Source organism: Pleurodeles waltl, chromosome 10, assembly GCF_031143425.1.
Source record: "Pleurodeles waltl isolate 20211129_DDA chromosome 10, aPleWal1.hap1.20221129, whole genome shotgun sequence".
Classification (NCBI taxonomy): Eukaryota; Metazoa; Chordata; class Amphibia; order Caudata; family Salamandridae; genus Pleurodeles; species Pleurodeles waltl.
The window spans coordinates 302,018,173-302,037,902 of NC_090449.1; the positions used below are offsets into that span (position 1 = coordinate 302,018,173).

At 48.5% G+C, this 19,730-nt stretch overlaps 2 protein-coding genes across 3 annotated transcripts in view; one reads left to right on the forward strand and one right to left on the reverse strand.

Annotated features, from left to right (window-relative positions):
- The window catches only part of LOC138261488 (coronin-7-like), a 1,075,977-nt gene that overhangs the window by 575,038 nt on the left and 481,209 nt on the right, over positions 1–19,730 (reverse strand). The gene's annotated exons all lie outside the window — the stretch shown is intronic.
- Positions 2,157–19,730, forward strand: part of VASN (vasorin) — a 45,628-nt gene continuing 28,054 nt past the window's right edge. The window contains exon 1 of the mRNA XM_069210467.1: positions 2,157–2,490. Within this exon, the coding sequence (XP_069066568.1) occupies positions 2,462–2,490 (29 nt within the window). The 5' untranslated portion in view covers positions 2,157–2,461. The remainder of the gene's footprint in view (positions 2,491–19,730) is intronic.

The following is a 19,730-nucleotide window of genomic DNA, read 5'->3' on the forward strand; positions in this document are numbered from 1 at the left end:
TGGATCCCATCTTGGTTGTGCCCTGGATGACCCCCAGGGTTAGTCATGAGAGGAGATGGGGGAAGCTGAACGTGTAATGTAAACAGGGATTGTTCCTCCTGACAGCCAACTTTACCAGCCACAGCAGATTGAGCCCTAATGACCACAAACTGTGAGATTTGTGCCACCCTCTGTTGGTACAAGTCACCTCCCCGCAAGTGATACCTGCTGCCATCTGTGCAGTTGTACCCAGTATTTCCCTTGGGTCGTACCAGTCATCTTCAATGAAGTGGTGTCACCTTGACTCAAGGGGCACCATTATCTTTCCTCAAAGTTCCCCTCCTCAGGCCTTACCCATCATCTTCACTGAAGTGGGATCCTCTATTTCCCTCAGGTGGTCCTTGTCCCTTTCTTCAGGTGATACCTCCTCCTCGCTCTCATGTAGTCCCTTTCCCCAGGTGATACCTGTCACCCAGCGGCAGATAGCCCCTGACTCTTCGATCAGGTGGCACACGTCCTCTTCCTTAGGTTGCACCTGCATCATGCTTCCTCAGATGTTATTGGCTACCTTCCTTCAGCTTAGCCCCCCCTTCCTTCTGGAGCACTTTCCTCTATTGCTCTGTTAATACCTACATCCCTCCTTCCTTTTTGAAATCTCACAAAAATGTGTCATGTATCTGTTTTGCAGATATGATATGTCCTAGTCCTGTTCACTAGTCTATAACCCAACACCCCAAAAGTTTTTTTTTGTGACCCTCACACACCCTATTGGTATCACACTTAATCACTGGTCACTATAAACAAAGATGACCTCAGCCATACTGCAGGAGGCACTTTGATACTTTCACCAATGGGGTCTGGTACTAGTAAGATAAAAATAATTAAATGATGCCCCAGTTTCACATTTATATTTGGTCCCTATGCCATGATTAAAATCTACCTAGTGTGGGTGTCCACTGGGGATATAATGTCCTCACACCCTAATTTGCGTCAACATGTTTCAGCCGACTTACAATGGCTATGAGCGGTCTGGGGCTTATGTCAGGACTTCTGTCCGTTCCTCTGTTTCTTGTTTTCTGTACATCCTACAAGTCAGTGTTTTTTTAAAGACCGATATACAACATATAAAGAGCAAAAGAGCAGGCGCACTTGCCTGTCAGGAACGTGTATTAATGCCACAGATAGTATTCAATGTTACCCCTTTCACAAGGGCAAGCTCGAGGGCACAACCTGAAGTCACACTCACTCAAAGGTACTGTGCCACCATCTCATGCATTTTTGCTCCTCTGTCCTTCTTTTCGTCATACCTGCCCCTTTCTTCTTGTGGTATCAGTTCCAGGAGCGGCTCGCAAGGCTGGGGCTGGGCAGGGGGCATGGGTGTGTGTGGGTGGAGGGAGGGTACGCAGAGTGCACGGGAGAAAATTAATTAAAAAATCATTTTTTAAAACCACTCACATCGTGCTTGGCCCTGGCTCGCACTTGCTTCTGGTCCTGCCCCCTTCCTGCACCCCGGCCACACACACGTACTAGCTCTGACCCCTCCAAACCCGGTGACCATTAACGTCAATTCATCAAAAGGCCCTGGGTGGTGTAAATGACATCACTCGCTTTTTGACCTTTACGTTCACTCCCACGCATGTTTACACATACACAATAACACATACACACACACCCTGACTCACGCATTAAAACAACATGCATTTAACAGCAGTTGTTCGTTACCTCAGATGCCAGGAAGGGTCATCATATTCCTGCTGATTGCACTCCATTTGTATTACACTAACAGAGATTGTCACTATTCACTATTAGTGTCATTAACAAAATGACAAAAATCAAGATTGGAACCCCAACCGAGCTTCTGTTGTGTTCCTGGAAATGTTTTGCCACCTCTGAGGCCAGGAGTCACAAATGCAGTGCCAGAGATTGCAAGGGGCAATCCAGGGGTCGCAGCTGTGACCCCTGCCAATCCCTAAATGACATCGATGCCGGTGGCCTGGCCCCTCGCCCCTGCCTCCTTCTGCCACTTACGTCCCTCCCTGTGGTCCTGTGACCCTACTACTGGGCCTGCCCTCCGCGCCTTCATCCTTGCCTCCCTCCACCCTGCTCCAGGGTCTCTTCTCGCCCTGGCGCAGCCTACATCGCCACACCCACCCGGCACGTTCTCCCACCACCCCCTGCAACGGGTTAACACAACTAGAAGTCCTCGATTCCTTTACTCTCCAGGATCCAGGGTGAAAGCTGCAGCTCCGAGGGCGTGTATCTGTGCCGCTCCGCCCTGCCCCTCCCACCTCTTAAAGCCAGCAGCACACTGGGCCATCCAAAGTTTACACGGCCGGGACTTGTGAGGGCTGGAGCTGTGCTGAGCGAGGCGCTGCACGGGGGGAGGCGGGTACCCCAGAATACTGAGACCACCCCTCGGGTACTGGGCCGGGGCACCCCGTGTGCATCTCTGCACTCTAGGACTGGCGGAGCCGAGGCCGGGATGGCACACTGCAGATTCCTATTGACCGGGTGAGTGTCCTCAAACTTTCGTGATACAGCGGGAAGTGCCAATTGTGTATAACACACGGGCGCTTCCAGTGCGTCCTACCGCAGGTTCAGCGGTACCAGCCCTGGGGAGGTAGCTTGGTGTGTTATGTAGGTCCGGTAACAGTTGAAAGTTCAGTGCCAGGGTTGACAGCGCGAACAGTGGAATGATGCGCCTGGAAGCGTCCACAGTTCTGTACAGTGCGCAGTGCACGACCGAAGATGCGCACAGACTTACAAGAGCGGTGCTTCACACTGCCTGGCCAGGTGCAGAGTGCAGTGGGAGCGACGACCCTGTGCACGCTGCTAAACCACCCTTTAAAGTTGGCGTGCAGTGTTGTGAGAGTGCATAGTGTGTGCTCGGGTTTGTACAATGACAGAATGTGTACATAGTTATTCCAAAGATGACATGGTATCCAGGACTGTGCACGCTTTGAAAGGGATGAACAGTGCGCGGAGGGGGGGGTGGGGTAGACTAAAAGTGCACTGTCCTGCGAGCAATGCAGTTTCGGGCGTTATAGTTACAGCGCTATGACAGCTGACTGCGCACAGTACTTTGCACGGAGTGACGGTCTACTGTGCTGTAAAAGAGCGGAGACCAGTGGCGTGGAGTGTGTATAGCTGTGCACCAAAGCTGCCCGTGTGAACAAAGTTGCACAGCGCTGTGCCAGAGTCTACAGAGCTGGACAAGGGCAATTAATATTCAGTAATGCATAGCGGGTCGGTAACACAGGGTTCATCTGTTTCTCACTTCTTGAGTAGCCGCCTAATTTGCGCCGTGCCAGGAACTGCTGACTCCCCGCCACCTCCCCCCGGCCTCCACTCTCTCCTTCACCCTGCCTTGTACTCCACGTCTGCACTCTCCCCCGCCACTAGCCCCCTCACTCATTCTATCCAAACTTACACTCACTCTCTGCTGCTCCTTCACGTGCCTCACTCCTCTCTCTCTCCTCCCCACCTCTCCGCTTCTTCCCGGCTCTCCCTTCCCTTACCTCTTCGTGACTTGTCATTCGACTCCCTCTCTCGACCCCACTCATCTTACGCACGCGCCCCCTCCCACCGCGTCTCCCCCGCCAGGTCTCTCCCTCACACGCTTCACCGTCTACACTCCTCCCTGCTCCCTGCTCACGCTTGTGCCCTGTCCCATCCTGTTACCCTAACATCCGCTCCTTCACTCGGCGTCACGCCCCCTCACGCTCTGCCCTCTCCTCCCATCTCTCTCCCTCCTCCAGCGGACGCTGCTCTCACCCCTCCTCGGATTCTGACAGCCAGCACCCGGGGCGGGGGGGACGCTGCGCGCGTGGACCGCGGTCCCTTCCCAGGCCCCGCTTCGGCGCACCACGGAAGAAACAAAGGCGCGAGATAGAAACATGCCTTCTGTCAAGGCTCACGTCACACACATACTTAAGAACCGTTAAAAAGGACACATTTCTGCAAGATTCTTACTCCTTGTCGCACCCACGCGGCGCCTACGAAAACTCCGCAGCCACTCACTTTACATTCACCAATGGTTGTTATACTAAGTTACTGCATTTGTGCTAGAAACGGCGGACAGGGGAAGAGCAGTGTCATCAATGTCCGTCGCCGTCTTTAACGAATAATGCATACATTATTTAAAATACCAGCGAGCTGCATTCGTAAAATCTGCTCCACCTCCACACCCCCTCCATGTTACTAGCCCCACACACCCGCAAAGTATGTGGTACTCAGAGCACCACAAACGTACCCATAGCTACCAAGGTACCCAACCCATGCTTCACTCCAGTGCAGTTTTCCCTCTGCATTCTGGAGTTCGTAGTCCTGATTTTATAATGAGCAGTACTACAAGCCCAGGAATAAAGGGCTAAAACCCGGACTGGAGCAGCTAGTCAATGGTGGTCGTGGTAAATTTGGCAATCATGATATTTCTTTAACAGAATAATTAAGTTGTCTCGCACCTTTTAGTTTAGCCCACCGAGTTCAGTTTTATTTCTTCACGTTCCGGTACAGGTGATGCTGAATTTATAATGCGAAAATACAGGACTATAAATCTCAGCAATTACAGAAAAACACCCATACTGGTTGAAGTACTCCGGCGTGGTGTAATGTGCGACGGAGTACCTTTTTTTGCTTCATCATACACTCTAATGTTATTGCCGAATGTGATAAGGGGGCAGTGCTCTTAGAAGGACCTATCAGATAGGCACAGAGACAATTAATAGGGGGGAAAAAAGTGTAAAATTCAATTTAACTATGAAACTTTGATTCCTTGGTATTTCTACACTATTTTTTTTAGGTCACATGGAAAAGATGGATATGGACTCAACATTCCATAGCTACAAGGGAACCTCCCACGAGTACAGCCCCTTAAGTATCCAACACCTACGCAGTATTATCTTATGTCACGAAAGTAGCCTTTCCTCCTAAATACCCTATTCTCAATCCTGTTGACTCGTGGAAAGGTTCTCAGACGACTCCATGATAAAGGGGACAGTTTGTTCCAGTCCTTGAAATTCGTTTGAAAACCTAGTGTAGAGTAGCTCTGGTTCACTTTTGGATTTAAGGAACTCTGGGGATGAAGTGGGCCTGTTTTCTACAGCTGGTAATAGGCTGGGTGGGGTGGCACACTCCTTCGCTAACCACGGTTGTGCCAGCGTGTGCGCAATCCAGAGTATATTGGTTCCAAAATTGCAGAAATATTAAAACGGATGCCCTGATGCTATGTTATTGACTCCTCGTGAAGTTCTGTCCAAGACCTGTCAACTACCCCTCCTCCCACTGTGATGTCTGTTCCGAATTCACCGCCTCCCTCTTTCTCGGCTGCACCTGCTATGGCCTGGCCTGACTGCAGGGGGGAGGTGTTGTGTTTACTTCGCTCTCCTTACCTATAGTCCTGGACGCCCCCTGCCTGACCTCAGCCTTGTTGACTGACAGAGTAGACCCCACCACAGAAATTAGAGGGTCTCAAGTGCCTCTAGTCCTTACAATGTGTCTGACAGCTTCTAAACCCTTCATGGTTACTTCCCGGGCGTAGTTTCTAGGGGTGTTTGGGGGTTACCCTCCGCCTCCTCCCCCCCAGTAAATGTATTTTCTGATAAATGGTTGGGTTCAGGTGCCTTTAGTCGGGTATGGGGAGGTATCTATCGTATTTCACCATAAATTTTGACAAACACAGACAGAAACGCAAATATTCTCTCTTTTGAAAGTCGTCGAAAATGTTGGAAATTTAACAAAATATTGTCTTTTCTGTCAATTAGATCTCACACCAATCAGCATTCCGCTCTCTTTCCGCTGCCCTTAGGCATCTCTCATGCACCCGGATTTTGTACAATGTATTTTAACATTATGTGCCAGTGTGATTGTTAAAACAATCTGAAGCTCACCCCCGCCCCCTCCAAATCTTACTGACCAAGCTACGCCCCTGGCTACTGCCTCAGTGGAGGTCCTTGCTGTTTACTAACCTACAGCCCCCTCTCTCTGGGCTTCCTCCTCCCATTGAGCCCCGGTCTCCACACACAGTCACCCACCCGTCGCTGTCACCTAGTCTCTCCCTGGTCATCCTTCGTGCACTGGCCTCAGTCGCCAAACCTCCACCCCACACCCCGCCTCTTCTCCCCTATCGATGGGCCTTCTCTCAAGGGCCACGGTGACCTCCGTCTCCATCACGGCGGACTGCTACTGTTGGCCTCTTCTCCATTCATTTCAGTGTCCTTGCTCTCCAGTCCATCGTAAAACCTTCAGTACGGAGTAGTAGGAAGGATGCAATACTGTAATGCCCAATTCTTTTTTGAAAGTCCACAACAGATATGGTTTGTCCTCCAAAAGTCCTCTTAATCCCTCTCAATCGCCACCATCTTGGTCATTACACCGCCCTGCCACATACAAGGTGGAACCTGTTAAGGGCCAGGATATCCCAGGGCAGTCATGGCACAGGCATTAAAAAATGTCCTTGGATCCAGAATATCTCAAAGAATACCACTGGCCAATGCCTGGGCTAGTCTCATAGGAGACCCGCAATTACATCACACTGGATCCACCGGTAATGTCTGGGCTAGCAGCATAGAAGACCCACAGTTACATCACGTCGCAGATCCACTGGTAATGCCTGAGCTAGCTGCATAGGAAACCAGGGTTACATCTCACCGCAGATCCACTGGTAATGCCTGGGCTAGCAGAACAAGAGGATCTAGAGCACATCAATTACCCATATCTTCTAGCACAGCTTAGGCTATCAGCCAAAAAGACACTGAAGCGTATCATACTGCCAGACAATGCCTTCATAGGGTTGACATCCATATCCCAGCCCCATATCACGGTGTTTTCAGAACTGGGGCTTAATTGGACAATCTAATGTTTTCTGGGCCTTGTAGTCATTGGTAACTTCCATTGAGCCGACTGCCAAGGCTCCCTGGATAATTATTTCTGGAAGTGCCATGGACTGGAGGCATGGTGGCCTGGAGAAATGAAGCAAGGTAGCAACCCTTGCAACACAGTGGCTCAAGGAGGTGTCACGCTGTGGTCCAGCTGGTGCCGGGACTCCTGGGGCGCAGGTATTGCACTCTTAGCAATGATGCACAGTATTAGTTCTGTGACAAGTGTTGCGCTTCCAGAGTGAGCACCCTAAGGGTGGTGGCTTTCTGACAATCGGTGCAGGCTGTAGACTAAGGAAGAGTGCAGAATTTGCAAGAAAGGTTTCGCTCACCTTCGTTCCTGAACAGGCACCAATAGGCTGGGCCTTAATGCAGCCAAAACGGAAGTTGTCAAAATTGCTGCAAAACACCCAAAACCGTGCTGCCCCTGTTTTCGCCCACAAGTGAAAAGCCCTGGGGCAGTCTTCGTCAGCTCCCTTTTCTAGCACATACCTCCAGTCATATCAACCGGATTTAGCCACATGTGCTCATAGCCGCTGCCTGGAGCATCTCTTTCAAACCGCCCTGGAATGCCTGACCAGAGCTCTCGTCTCCTGGAAGTTATACCGCGACAAGCAGAGACCTTGTCAGACTACCCTAAATAAACCACCTCCCTTCCCCGAATCTGTGCCATTCATGGGATGCTGACAAGATTGAGAAACCGGAAATCGAACTTAAAATTCGCCTCACCCAAAACAGATGCAACCTAACAAGACGTGTGCAGAAACGACCACGTTACATCGCACAATGCACCGCATTCTAGGTGTTTTCCCGCCAAAACACAGCCTGCCTCGATCTGTGGTAGACCCATATGAGCAATGGTGCCAAGAAGTAGGACCACCACGCTCCATCTAGTCAGAAATTTAAGAGCCAGTTGAAAGCGGAAGACACGTACCCCACAGTCTCAGCACCAGAAGCTGGGGCGCTTTCTGTTCTTTATGAATTAAACGAATTTCCCGTCATCCGGCTGTGCGCCTTGGAAATACATTATGTATTTGCAGTTTCTTGTGGTAAGGGCTAGATCCACAGGGTGACAGAGCGCTCCACACAAGAACACATTACCAGTTACGCATTACAGAGGTTGAACCGCAACATGAAAGAGTACAGTGTTAAGCAAAATATGAGTTGCATAGGGATCTTTAACATAATCATATATAGGCTAGGATGGTGGTGCATTCCCAATGCAATGGACGAAATAATATACAATATCTCGGACATACACTAGGGTTAACATAAAAAACAATCTATATGTAGTATAAAATAGAGAAATGTCCTGTAAATAAGTGCTTATCTTGGTTACATCATCAGCGCCCTGATTTAATGTGAGTTCTTCATACTGTGAGCAGGCCGGCAGCAGCAATGCTAGAATTCTCTATTGAAGGCGCCATCCGAGGATGCTGCCCTGGTGTCAGGGAGCAGAGATTCTAGGCCCCCGGAAGTGGGGTAGTAAGGCTGTCTTGCCTCTTGATGGATTCAAGCAAAATTGCCCCTTCATTCCCTAGTTCGGCAATAAAAACAGCTTTAAATGGGATGCAACTGTCCCTGAGACCGCTGGTGCCACGGCACCTGCTGCACCATTCATAGTTACGTGAGGACTGCTGTAGAGCTACTGCCTGTTTAAATGGAGGAATATCAAGAAAGAGGGGGCCCGCGCCCCATAGTTATGGCTGGCCACAGACTATACCCTCACGTCTGCTTTCAAGCCGTTTTACCTGCACAGGAACCGTGAGCCCTTGTAATTTTCATTTCTGCTTACAGGTCACCTACCCGACCTTCCCTTCTAGGCTGTTTATTTCGCCCCCAGCCTCGGAGTGCCATGTGGGAGTCCTCTGCTGGGCTGCCCCTTCCACTGCAGACACTGTTTATTTTTCAGACCTTTACCTCTCCGGCTCGGGCCCTGGGGTGCCATGTGGCGGCTTCTTTCTAGCACAAAGCGGGTCAGTGTGTGTCCGACGAGTGTTGACTTTGGGAAGCCGAGGCTGGGCAGAAACTTCACGAAGGGCCGGATGCCATCCCCGCTGCCCCAGTGATTTAATTAAACGGGGAGAGGAGTGGGGAGAAGGCGCCCTGGCGGTGGCAAGGGGGCGGGGGGCGAGCCCTGCCTGTAGCTGTGGTGGTGATGATGAAGGATTAACCCTCTCTGGTCTGACCCCATGTCTGCTCCAAGGTCAGACTCTGAAGTGGGCTTGTCGGGGCGGGTTACTCCGCAGATGGAGACATTTAGCAGCCGTGCAGGGACAGGCCAGGTAAGGTCCTGCATTCCGTACCCCCCCTAATCCCCGCAGTTTCCGTTCAGAGGCTTCTCCGGAGACAAAGGGGGCGCCACCGGGCTGTGGGGCCCGCAGAAACCGGAATCTGGGCAAACAAATGAGTTTTTTTTGAAGGAGGAAGAGCCACCGCTCTTCCTCCTTCCCACCCAAAGTGGCACCAGGTTCGCGGTACCGCCAGGGCACTGGAAGGCAGGAGTCCCGGCTCCTCCCCCTACCCTCTGTGTGACAGTGTGCATAAAGTACGTCGCTAGTCAGAAATGAGCAGTTTGGTTTCTTATGTCGCAGCTGGAAGTAGTAACTGGCGCTAGCAGCAGCACTCAGAGACCCGTTTGTAAGTTACTCAATATTGTGGTAGATCGATATTTCGATCGCAACACAGTGGCTGATTTCACCCCCCCCCCCCTCCCACACACAGGAGGACCTCGGACTGTCCTGCCTGGGGGAGGTTCTCTGCACCTATATAATAGTCTCTATACGCAACAAAAACTCTATGCAGTAGAGACCAACTGTGTTGAAAAGGAATCTCTTTGTTGTCACCCTGAGATCACTCCAGCCACCCTACCGTCCTTCTGTCCACCATGGGGGACTCTCAGCCCAATAACGCAACCCCCCCCCCCCCCCTCCCCCGAAGAGGGATCCAACGAACCCAACCCACAAAGGACCATCTGAGTTCAAGGGTTCCCTCTCAGTCCAGCACGGACGATCTCTGCCGAGGAAGGACCTTCTGTGCCCAGAAAAAAAGACCCCTTCAGATTTCTCTCCAGCCATGGGGGAGGGGGCGAGGGCGGTGGGTCAAACGGGACCCTCTCTAGCCAGGAAGGGTCTTCTCTAGCCATGTGGATATCTTTCCATGGGAGCCCTTATTCCACATGAACCCAAGAAGGACCAGGACTGGGCCAAGGAGGCAGGAACCCCCTCCCCAATTTGGAATCGGCATACTCTGATTTCTAATATAGATAATTGGGAAAGCTGGAATTGTGAACCCCCTACCCCACCCACCCCGCCCCCCTTCGAACAACACACAAATTGCTCTGAACAATTTCAAAGCACTAATAACAATAATTCGGGGGATTAGCCTGGGGAGAGCGAGGCGGGGGGAGGAGCGGGGAGCTGCCGCACAGAGGGGGCCTGTTCACGTGATGCGTAGGTCCTGTCTGGTCCCTGGAGTGGCAGGAGAGGAATCCCGGGGGGCGGGGGCGTCGGAGGCTGAGATACCTCGGCAAGTGGCTGCTCGCCTGGAATCCTGCACCTTCTGCAGCTTCCAGGAGGGCACGGTGTGAGCTCAAAGACAGGGGCTGGGAAGGGGACAGGACCGCCAACACCTGGAACCATCGCACACAGATGCTTTAGAAATGTCAGAATGCACCAATTGGTCTAAACTACCAGCCCCGAGGAGACGCTACTTCCGGGCCCCGCGAGGATGTGCGGGGGCGGGGGGTTCAGGGAATCTAAGCATCTTCCGGGTCTGTCCTGTGGACTCTTTCCTCGGGGGTATATGGCTCTTGAGGGGCAAGGGCATATTGTTCCAAGAAGGCAGGTTAAAATCCTTTTTCCAGTGTGGGCATTTTGAGCCAAGTGTCAACAAACGTCACGCGGTTACAAAGCCTGAGATTTGCCAAAACATCAAGTTACAATGTACAAAAGAACTTTTTGACTCAAAATATCTCTCTGGTTTGTAAAGTACACCTTGTGCCTTACTGCGCTTGGGACTTCCGTCTTCCTTCCAGTTCATAATGTGATGTTTCAATGCCTTCCAACTGGGTGGGTGGGGGAGGGGTGTGTGTGTGTGTGTGTGTGTGGGGGGGGGGGGGCGAGGGGTGCAAGGGGTGTATTGGCGTGTGGGTTGGAACAGGAAATGGTCCGTGAACATATACCGTCCAGGTGCTATTTGCTGGAATAAAAAAGCATTTGCAATGCAATGGGTCTCGCGTTTACTCGAGTTAGAGCTATTAGCGTTGTAAATTACTAACTGGATTTTTCTTGCCACACAAACTGAAAATAAAAAGTAAAACAGTTGACATAAGTGAGCAAAGGAGAGAGACAACTGGAAAAAGAAGGACGCCTGCAGTCAAAGTAATCTGCAAAAGTGCAATTTTTGCATGTAACAGGGTCGATGGCCGAGGCTGTAACAGCACCACCCAAGGAGGGGCAAATGTAAAGCATTTACCAGCGAAACCAAAGGATTTTTGAAAGGCAAGCCCACAAACGAGTGACCGTGATGAGCGTGTGGTGGGAGTGGTTAAAAGCCCACCGATAGATTACATGTCAGAGCACTTGTGCGCTGCTATGCTCAACCTAAAAAATAAAGACATTTGGAGTATGCATGGATCAAGGCTTGTCAGTCTGCAGTCCCTCACAGTCCCTGCATTTGCAGCCATTTGGCAAAGACTCACGAGATGATTCCTACCTCATGTATACTACAGAAGAACAACTTTTGTGATTTTTGCAAATGGTGGTTTTGGGCAGTGACTGATTTGTACATTTGAGGTCAGGTTACGGATCAGTCGTTGTTCAAAAACAACAAACAGCTTTGTGACATGACTTTTGCACCTCAGGCCTCTGGTTCTGAAGGATGGGGAGACACCTTGGCTGTTTAGGTGTAGCACATCGCACTAACATATAGTGCCTTCTGGCAGCTTCAGAGCACTGAGACACTGCAAGCAAGCAGAAATGCAAAATCAAAGCGCTATTAAGGGAGTCACAGTGAGCACAGTGTATTTTTGTTTTGAAGCGCCTTCAGTACTGAGGAAAGGAAGGAATGTGTTCTTTTTGGTGATCGGCATCTTCTTATCCTGATTGGGCGGCTAGGTGATTTTACCTTGCTCTGTACCTTACTGCACTGTGACATCCCTACTACTGGGGTATTTTATGTTAGGGAGCTCCTTGATTTTGGGGGGAGAACGCATATCTTGTGGGGGCGGAAGCATCTTTTGTGAGGGAGCATTTCCGTTGCTCAGGGTAGCACGCAGCTCTGCTTCAGGTCTTTGTTCAGATTATGTTCTCCAACGTACCCCATGGTTCTGCAAGGGCTCTGGAAGAGGGCAGAATGCTTGAAATACCATGATTTTCTGGTGGGGTTCTTGCATACAAGCCAAGAATTTATGAACAACTCAGACGGAAAAGTGCGGGGAACAGTATTTCCCCATTAACTTGTATTGCAATCACAGGTTTAAGTGAGATGGGCCCTGCCACTGCTGAGGACAGGCAACACTAAAAACAAATGCGAATGAAATGAGTCCCCGTTAGACAGAATCCTATATTTAGGTCCTTAACTTTACAAGCTAAAACACTGATTCTTTTATCAACAAGGAGTGTAATGAATCCTTTAAGTTTCTCAAGCCAGCGAAGCAGTCTTTATTTACAATTCACACATTTTACTTCATGTTGTGAGGTATTTGGGCCTATACCCAGCCAGATTTTTTTTTTTTCAAGACGTGTTTCTATATTTTAGTTTTTCATGTAAGATATGAGTTTTCCATTGCAAACGCTACGGAACAATTCAGCTCTTGGTGTCCGAGTGATTTCAGGGTGTCAGTGGGTGCTCCTAACAGGCACGGGGGAGAACTCTGAGGCTAAGGCTGGAGGCATTCTCAGCTCCTCGCAGTGCCTGTCTGAGGGTCAGAAAGGTGTCCTGACTAGGCGCACATCCATTCCATGGCCTCTTTGCAGAACGACGATCCTATATGTGCAAACTGCTATTCCACTTACACTGGGAAGCGTCTTCAGGTGCTGTACAGCCGTGGACATATCGAGAGCACCAGAGGAAAAGAAAATGCAGTTTACTGGTGGGGCAAGTGTGTGCGTGAGACGGAGGGGCGATGAAATGGGGAAGACGGAAGGAAGTGAATACAGCTGAAGAGGGAGTAAACTGTGGCCGTCGAGAAGGAGGGATATCAAAGTGCTGTCGATAGAAAAAAAGGTGTAAGTGAATAATAGCCGGAGAGTTTGCAGAGGAAGGCAGCATGATGGGAACAGAAGTGATCGAGACAATCCCCTTTAGCAAACCATTCTAATGGTATATTCACAACCTCATAGTGTCAAAAATGTTCAAAACCTCATTTTTTTCCCGAACAGAATCACTTTCAATTCTAATTGTTCACAGCAATATCAGCTGTACTTATCTATTAAATATTCAATACAATTTGGCGCTAACAATCATTGGCGAAACCAACAGTTTTGGCTTATTTTAGCTGCATGGGTTTGTTTTGTTTTATGTTAAGATGTCCTTATAGAAAACACGCATGGAGGAACCCATTGCTGTTCCGGTGACACCGTGTTAAGCAGAGGACTTCAATCTACAGTCCTGGCCGGGCCTCACCTCTGGAGCAGGCCCCGGGCTCACTAGCAGCGCTGTGGTAACAATGGCTGCCTGCGTGTCAGTGCAGAGGGCTGCTGAGAGGAACTGGTAGCCAGCACATTCCTGCTGCTGTTCTCTTGGCTCGCACCTCGTCCCCCAGCGCCACTTGAACAAACACCCCCGGAGCCAGGGCTCTGCAAACACGGGGCAGGAGGGCAGAGAGAGCCGGCCGAGGCCACAACCTCCGACGCGCCGCGCTCGCGTTGTTCCCCCGACCTTTGTGTAAGGCCGAGAGCTTCTACGCCCATGGAGCTACTGCTGTCTGCTGGTGTCCCGAGCCAAAACCAGGATGGGGCCAGAGGCGCTGCAGAGCGCTCTAGCCTCCCCGGTCCAGTCACCCAGTCCGTGCGGGCTGGGAGCTGAGGCCTAGTTCCTAGTTTTCCAGTGGTGGATGGACTATTAGTCACAGAATGCAAAGCAAGCTTACCCTACATGAGTGAATCAGCTCAGTGACAGCTCAGGCCTGTGGAAATAGCCAGGCCTTGATGTCGGAGTCCTGCTCGTGGGTACGCTGCAACTCCACAGAAACTTCCGGGGTTAGAAATTAGATGGTGAAGTCCTGCTGTACAGTGGGAAACAGGAAATATTTTGGATTTCTAAGTTATTTTGTGAGCAAGTCCAAACCTCAAAACATATGCCTGCACCCAAATGTGCCCAAGTAATAGGTTTACATATATACAAGATAACAGAACAAGACATACAAAAAATTTACTGTCGCTGTAAGGGGACCCCAGAGCATTTAACCCAGCCCGGCTGCCCAGGCCTCGTTAATTTAAGGAAGCCATTCTGGGGCACATAAGTTAGAAATGGCCAGGAGGACGCGACACGCGGTAAGTGCGAACACTTAGAGGACTCTAGACGCCTGAGCAGGAGCCAGGAAAGAAGAATCAAGGGAGAGCAGACAAGGCAGAGGCCTCTGCTGCTCTTCCCGTGAAAACAAGCGCGGAGAAAGAGGCGCCCACGACTGCCTGCGGAACATGGAACGGCCCCATCATTTCCTGTCTGAATACCTGAGGCTCGCCTGGTGTTGATTCAAGCAGAGGCGTGTGAGCCAAGGACGGCTCAAACCCCACTGCAGCCAAACCTCTGGCTGGGTCCAGGTTGTAGAACGAGGGAGATGCAATTTTAAGTCTGGCATTAGCCAAGGCGGTTTGTTTTTGGCACCATAGTTGATGAAAAACATATATACTTAACAAAAGGGACTGTCAGCCCGTTTCATGCACTGGCTTCTTGAACTGTCATGCAATTTTGATTCCACCTACCACAGATCACAATATGACCCGTGGGTCATCCCACTTGAGGCAATCGTTTCTGAGTGATGACATTTTGCCCAAGCTAATATCGTCACTAATAATGAAAGTAGACCTTTTCAGTGCTAGGGACTTACGGCATGTTTATAAGACAAACGTGTTTCTAAGTAACCAGGAGATCCTCAGATCCGTTACCTGGCTTCTACCACCGTCGGCAGTACGCCTCGTCCCATGCAACGCACTGCAATCCGTGGCCACGGTTTTAAATGGGCATTTAACTCATTCTAAAATGGCAGCCCTTGCATGCAACATGCAGATGCCCGGAAGGCCGTCTCTGAAAGGGCTTTCAACCCATTGCTTAATTGGTCGTGCTCGTGTGAGCCCGCATAGGCGGCTATCTTTTTTTTTTCCCGCTAATCCTTATTTACAAAAAACATTGGTCTGTGGGTCTGCACAAAGCTGGCAGCAATAAGCTTTGTTACAATGAAATTAGAAGGCAATCACCTATCTGCGCACCTGTCAATGCACTCAGGGCATGCGCTGTTTTCATGTTTTTGTAAAAAAGCATTAGAAAAACATTAAAAAAGCACTGTCATTTACAAAGCAAATATGGTGGTAGCCAACACCAGCCCTACTGGCTTTGCCAATACTTTTGTTCTTGAATGTGCATGTTTTCTTTATACTCATTTTAAAAACATTCATCAATTTTGGGCTCTTCTGACTTTTGAGACTGATTTGCACTATATCTGCCAAACTTAATTATCTGAAGTTTTCCCTGTTTGTAAGAACGTTCACAATCATTAATGAACAGAGTGTGTGTGCAGTTCAGCGCCAGAAAAAACTACGCACAACTCACTATGGAAGAGCACCCCCCAAGATGGGGGAGCGCGGCCTCTTAGAAGACGGGACCGCCAAGAACCCCTTCACACTAGTGGTGCGATGGGCTGGGATGTTACTTCCGTCCCCACGCCTCGCAAGGTGTGGGGGTGGAAGTTTAGGAAGGTGAACGTTTCGGCTGCGCCAGCTCCGACCGGTTCCGGTCACCGCATGCCAGTGGGGGGCTCCCCCCCAGGAATGCTCGGCCTTCTTGCATTGTGGCGGCTGGAGTAGCGGTCGGATCGCGGTCTCCGGGATCTATAATTTCCTGTAAACCAGAGACTAGATGCAGGTATACAAACACTATATTGCAAATAGTGTGCACAGAAAACGTGGACCCTGGCTTCCCCACTAGACTTCTAGTTCCTCACTTTCGTTACCTTTAACATTGGGGGACTGCTTAATCCTGGACAGATCTAGGACAGCCTTGATTTAAAAACTGGTTCCAGAGCAAGCCAAAAGAGGAGCAGTCCCCTGGGATGTACGGCGATGTGGCCACCCTGCCTCCTTTTTCTGAAGTGAATAAATAGCTCGATGTTGGATCTGTAGAGATGGATTCGCTTGGGTGAAGGGTCAGTACTGCTTTGCAATTTCATTTGTTTGTATTTGCATTTTTGGAAGCCTTTGAGACCAGGCTTCCATCTTCTCTAGACTGGCAGTCATCTCATGGCATCTTGGTTAAAAGCGAATGGGCCTTTCTCACTTCCCTCCATTGTACCAGAAACAAGCACCCCTGAAAGGTAGATACTAACTACCGAGGCAAACAAAAGTAGCTGAGACCGTACTGAGTACAAACTGAAACATTTTGAGTGAGTACTGCTGTGATGGGTAATGGCAAGCCACTGCATACACTTTTTGTAAGGATGTGTAGCCTAGGAGGGGTAACTTTATGTGCCATTGCGTTTGAAGCCTCAAGGCACTATGTGGGGAAAGAGAAATTTAGTGAGCTAAAAGGTTAACGTGCTTCAGCACACATCTAACTGACATCAAAAACAGGAGCTGGCTGCACCTACAGAGCCAATTCCAGCTCACCCTCAGGCCAAAAACTTCCGGAAATGATGAAGTGCACTGCTAGGTATATCTGGCGCCAACTGATGCTTGGCAGGAAGAATGAGAACTTTAGTTGTCCAAAACTCTGGAGTCTAGCAACATTTCCAAGTGAAATTCTGTGGAGAAAAATCACTCTCCACAAATTGCATATGGCCTGGTCCTACAGCCTGGAGACATCCCTGAAATTTGATGAAAAAATAAATCAATGACAGCATAATGACACCTCTCCCTAGAAAAGGGGCATATTAAGTGTCACTAGTACTCTGAGGACTTGAGGACGCGTGCTCTACTGATTAAGGTGCTGACTGCTATTCTAGCAGACCAGATTTCTAATCTCAAATCCCCCACTTGACCCAAGCTGTTTTACACTGGTAAAAGAACATGCACCTTATTTCCCTAATCTGAAGAAATTGAGGCTTCTTAGAAACAGGCTATTAAACACTGCGTTTTACCATTCTGTTTTGTCTATTTCAAGGGTAAAAAAAACTATTACTATGAATACTAGTCTGATCTGCAGATCGCGACAGGTGGGAAAACACGTGAGATTATATCAGTAATGTGAGAAGAACAGCAAATGCAAACAGCAAGCAGGTTTAGATATGAGTAAGGAGTACAACAAGAAATCAAATGTGACTGATTCATTTTTTTTATTTTATTTCAAATTAGTTTTAATTTGAATTTTTATTACATTTTTAATACCTCTTTACCCAATAAGTTATTTATTTCTAATAATTTATCATTTTGTTCCGGTTTCCTTTCCTTTTTTTAGGGTTGAGCGCAAAGCGCTCTGTCCCTTGTGTAATCTCTCTGTGGGCTTTTAACCTCGCCCATGTCAAGTCCATCAGTTTGGTTGGTTTGTGGGCTTGTCTTTCAAAATTAGCTTGATTTAATTAGTGAAAGGCATGCATATGTCATGCCTTTTCCAGTGTTTAGCCTGCCTCAAGTGCACCGGGCAACTACTGAAAACATACAAGGCCCCATGTTTTCTGTATGGTCTCTGCACTATTTTTTCTCTTTTATTCGTAGGCAGCGCGATCTCGCTAGGCAGTAGTAGAGCGCTTTGCATGACATCGACGCAGTTACATGGATTTTTGCTCTTTTTCCCGTTACATGGATAATTGCACTTTTGCCAGTTACATGGTTAATTGCACTTTTGCCGATACATTTCACTGCGAGCGAACTTCTGTTTCCTTTTGTGGGTTTGCTTTGCACTCATGGCGGCCGTCGGCTCGCTTATGTGAAACTGTTTTACTTTTCAGTTTATGTGGCAAGAATAGTCCGGTTAGGAGTTTACAACACTAATAGCTTTAACTCGAGTAAACGCGAGACCCATTGTATTGTAAATGCTTGTTATTCGTTTTTGTCCTTTATTCTGTCACTTTTCTTTACTGTTTGTGCATTTTATTTTGACTATGTTCTTAATTTTTTTATTATTTTTTTTGAAAGGCAGAATACCACGGTAGCCACCTCCTTGTTTTAGGCCTCAATACAGACAGCTTTTAGCTGTTTGTTGTCGAAAGATTTCTTATGAACAGGACTACAGCTTACAGTAGGGCTTAGAGCCATCCTATTGCTCATCAATGCTTTCCATTCTTGTCATGTGCTTGCTTTTTATTTAATGCCTTTCCTTTGTTTTACTGTTTTTGTCCTTCATATATGGCATAACCTATTTACTACCCCTTTTAATTGGGTGCCTTGTATCCTTCCACTGCTTTCATTCAGGAAACAACTTTTTTTTTTCTTTCAACACACCATGGGAGTCAATCTGTTTTTCCTCTCTCCCCAGTGTACCGCTTCGTCCCTCCAAAACCTGTGCCCTCCGTTTTGTTACCTCCTACCCCCATGCCCAGCTCATCCATTGCTTCCCCTACCAGCTTTTTGTATTTTATCATGTCCCCTCCTCAAGCTCCTCCAATGCTCTCTGCTCACTTCTATATGCTAAAACCACTTGTTAACATCTCTTCCACTCGCCCCACCAAACAGTCCTTCATTATTCCCCACTCCCCGCACCCCCCGCCATGCAAAGTTTTTTTGCCAATCCAGTAGCTACCATTTGCTACCAGGCTGCCCCTTTTTTGAAAAACGATATAATGTATGAATACATTCTTTCTTTCTTTTTTTTTTATTTACTGCTCCGCACAACCTACACCATACTGGTATAGCAAATAAATAAACACAACGGCTGACACACCTTGCAAACTGCACACACACACCTGTCAGCATGCTTGGACGCCACAGTGTGATGAGACAAACATCATTGTCTCTTTTTTAAATATTTATTTTCTGAAGCAGCATGGCTTTGGTAGAAAGTATTGATAAAAAGCATCAGTAAAAACTATTGCCAAGGCCAATAGGTAGAAAAGGTGCGACCTATTGGCTTTGCCATAGTTTTTTTTTCTTCTGGGGACAGTACCCCCTATACACCTATTTTCTCACACTTCCTTAACTGAATAACACATCCTTTCTACTACTGTCTCCTACCAATGGACGTTCTTTTTTTTCCAGTAACTGCTTACCTTACTTTTTTGAAACATTTTCGCAAATTGTATTAGTTAGAAGTAAAGAACATTTCGACATTTTATTGGGAGAAGTGTGACATTGAATTTTTGAAGTGATTATCTTGAATTCTCAAAATAACACAAAAATTCCAACACCAGCTTGGCACTGCTCAACAAAATATATTAACGCTTTTGCAGCCCTTGGCAAGGGTCCCATTACCCGGGGCTTCCATTGCATGCCACTGAGATGTAATGCTGGTTATATACGTGCATTATTGGGCAATGCTGTCCTGCACACAGAAATGCCTCCCAACCAGCCTGAACTTGCAGTGACAGGATCATAAAAGTTTATTCCATATTGCAGTGTTTTGACAGACTCTATTCAATAAAAAAAGATTTAATCCTAAATAAGGCAGAATAAATATTCATTTACACCACAGAGCATAACACACCCTAAAAAGGGCAAGCTTTGAACACGCAGGAAGTGAGTCTTTGTGTTGTGTTGGACATTCATTACAAGAAGGGGATCTAGGCGC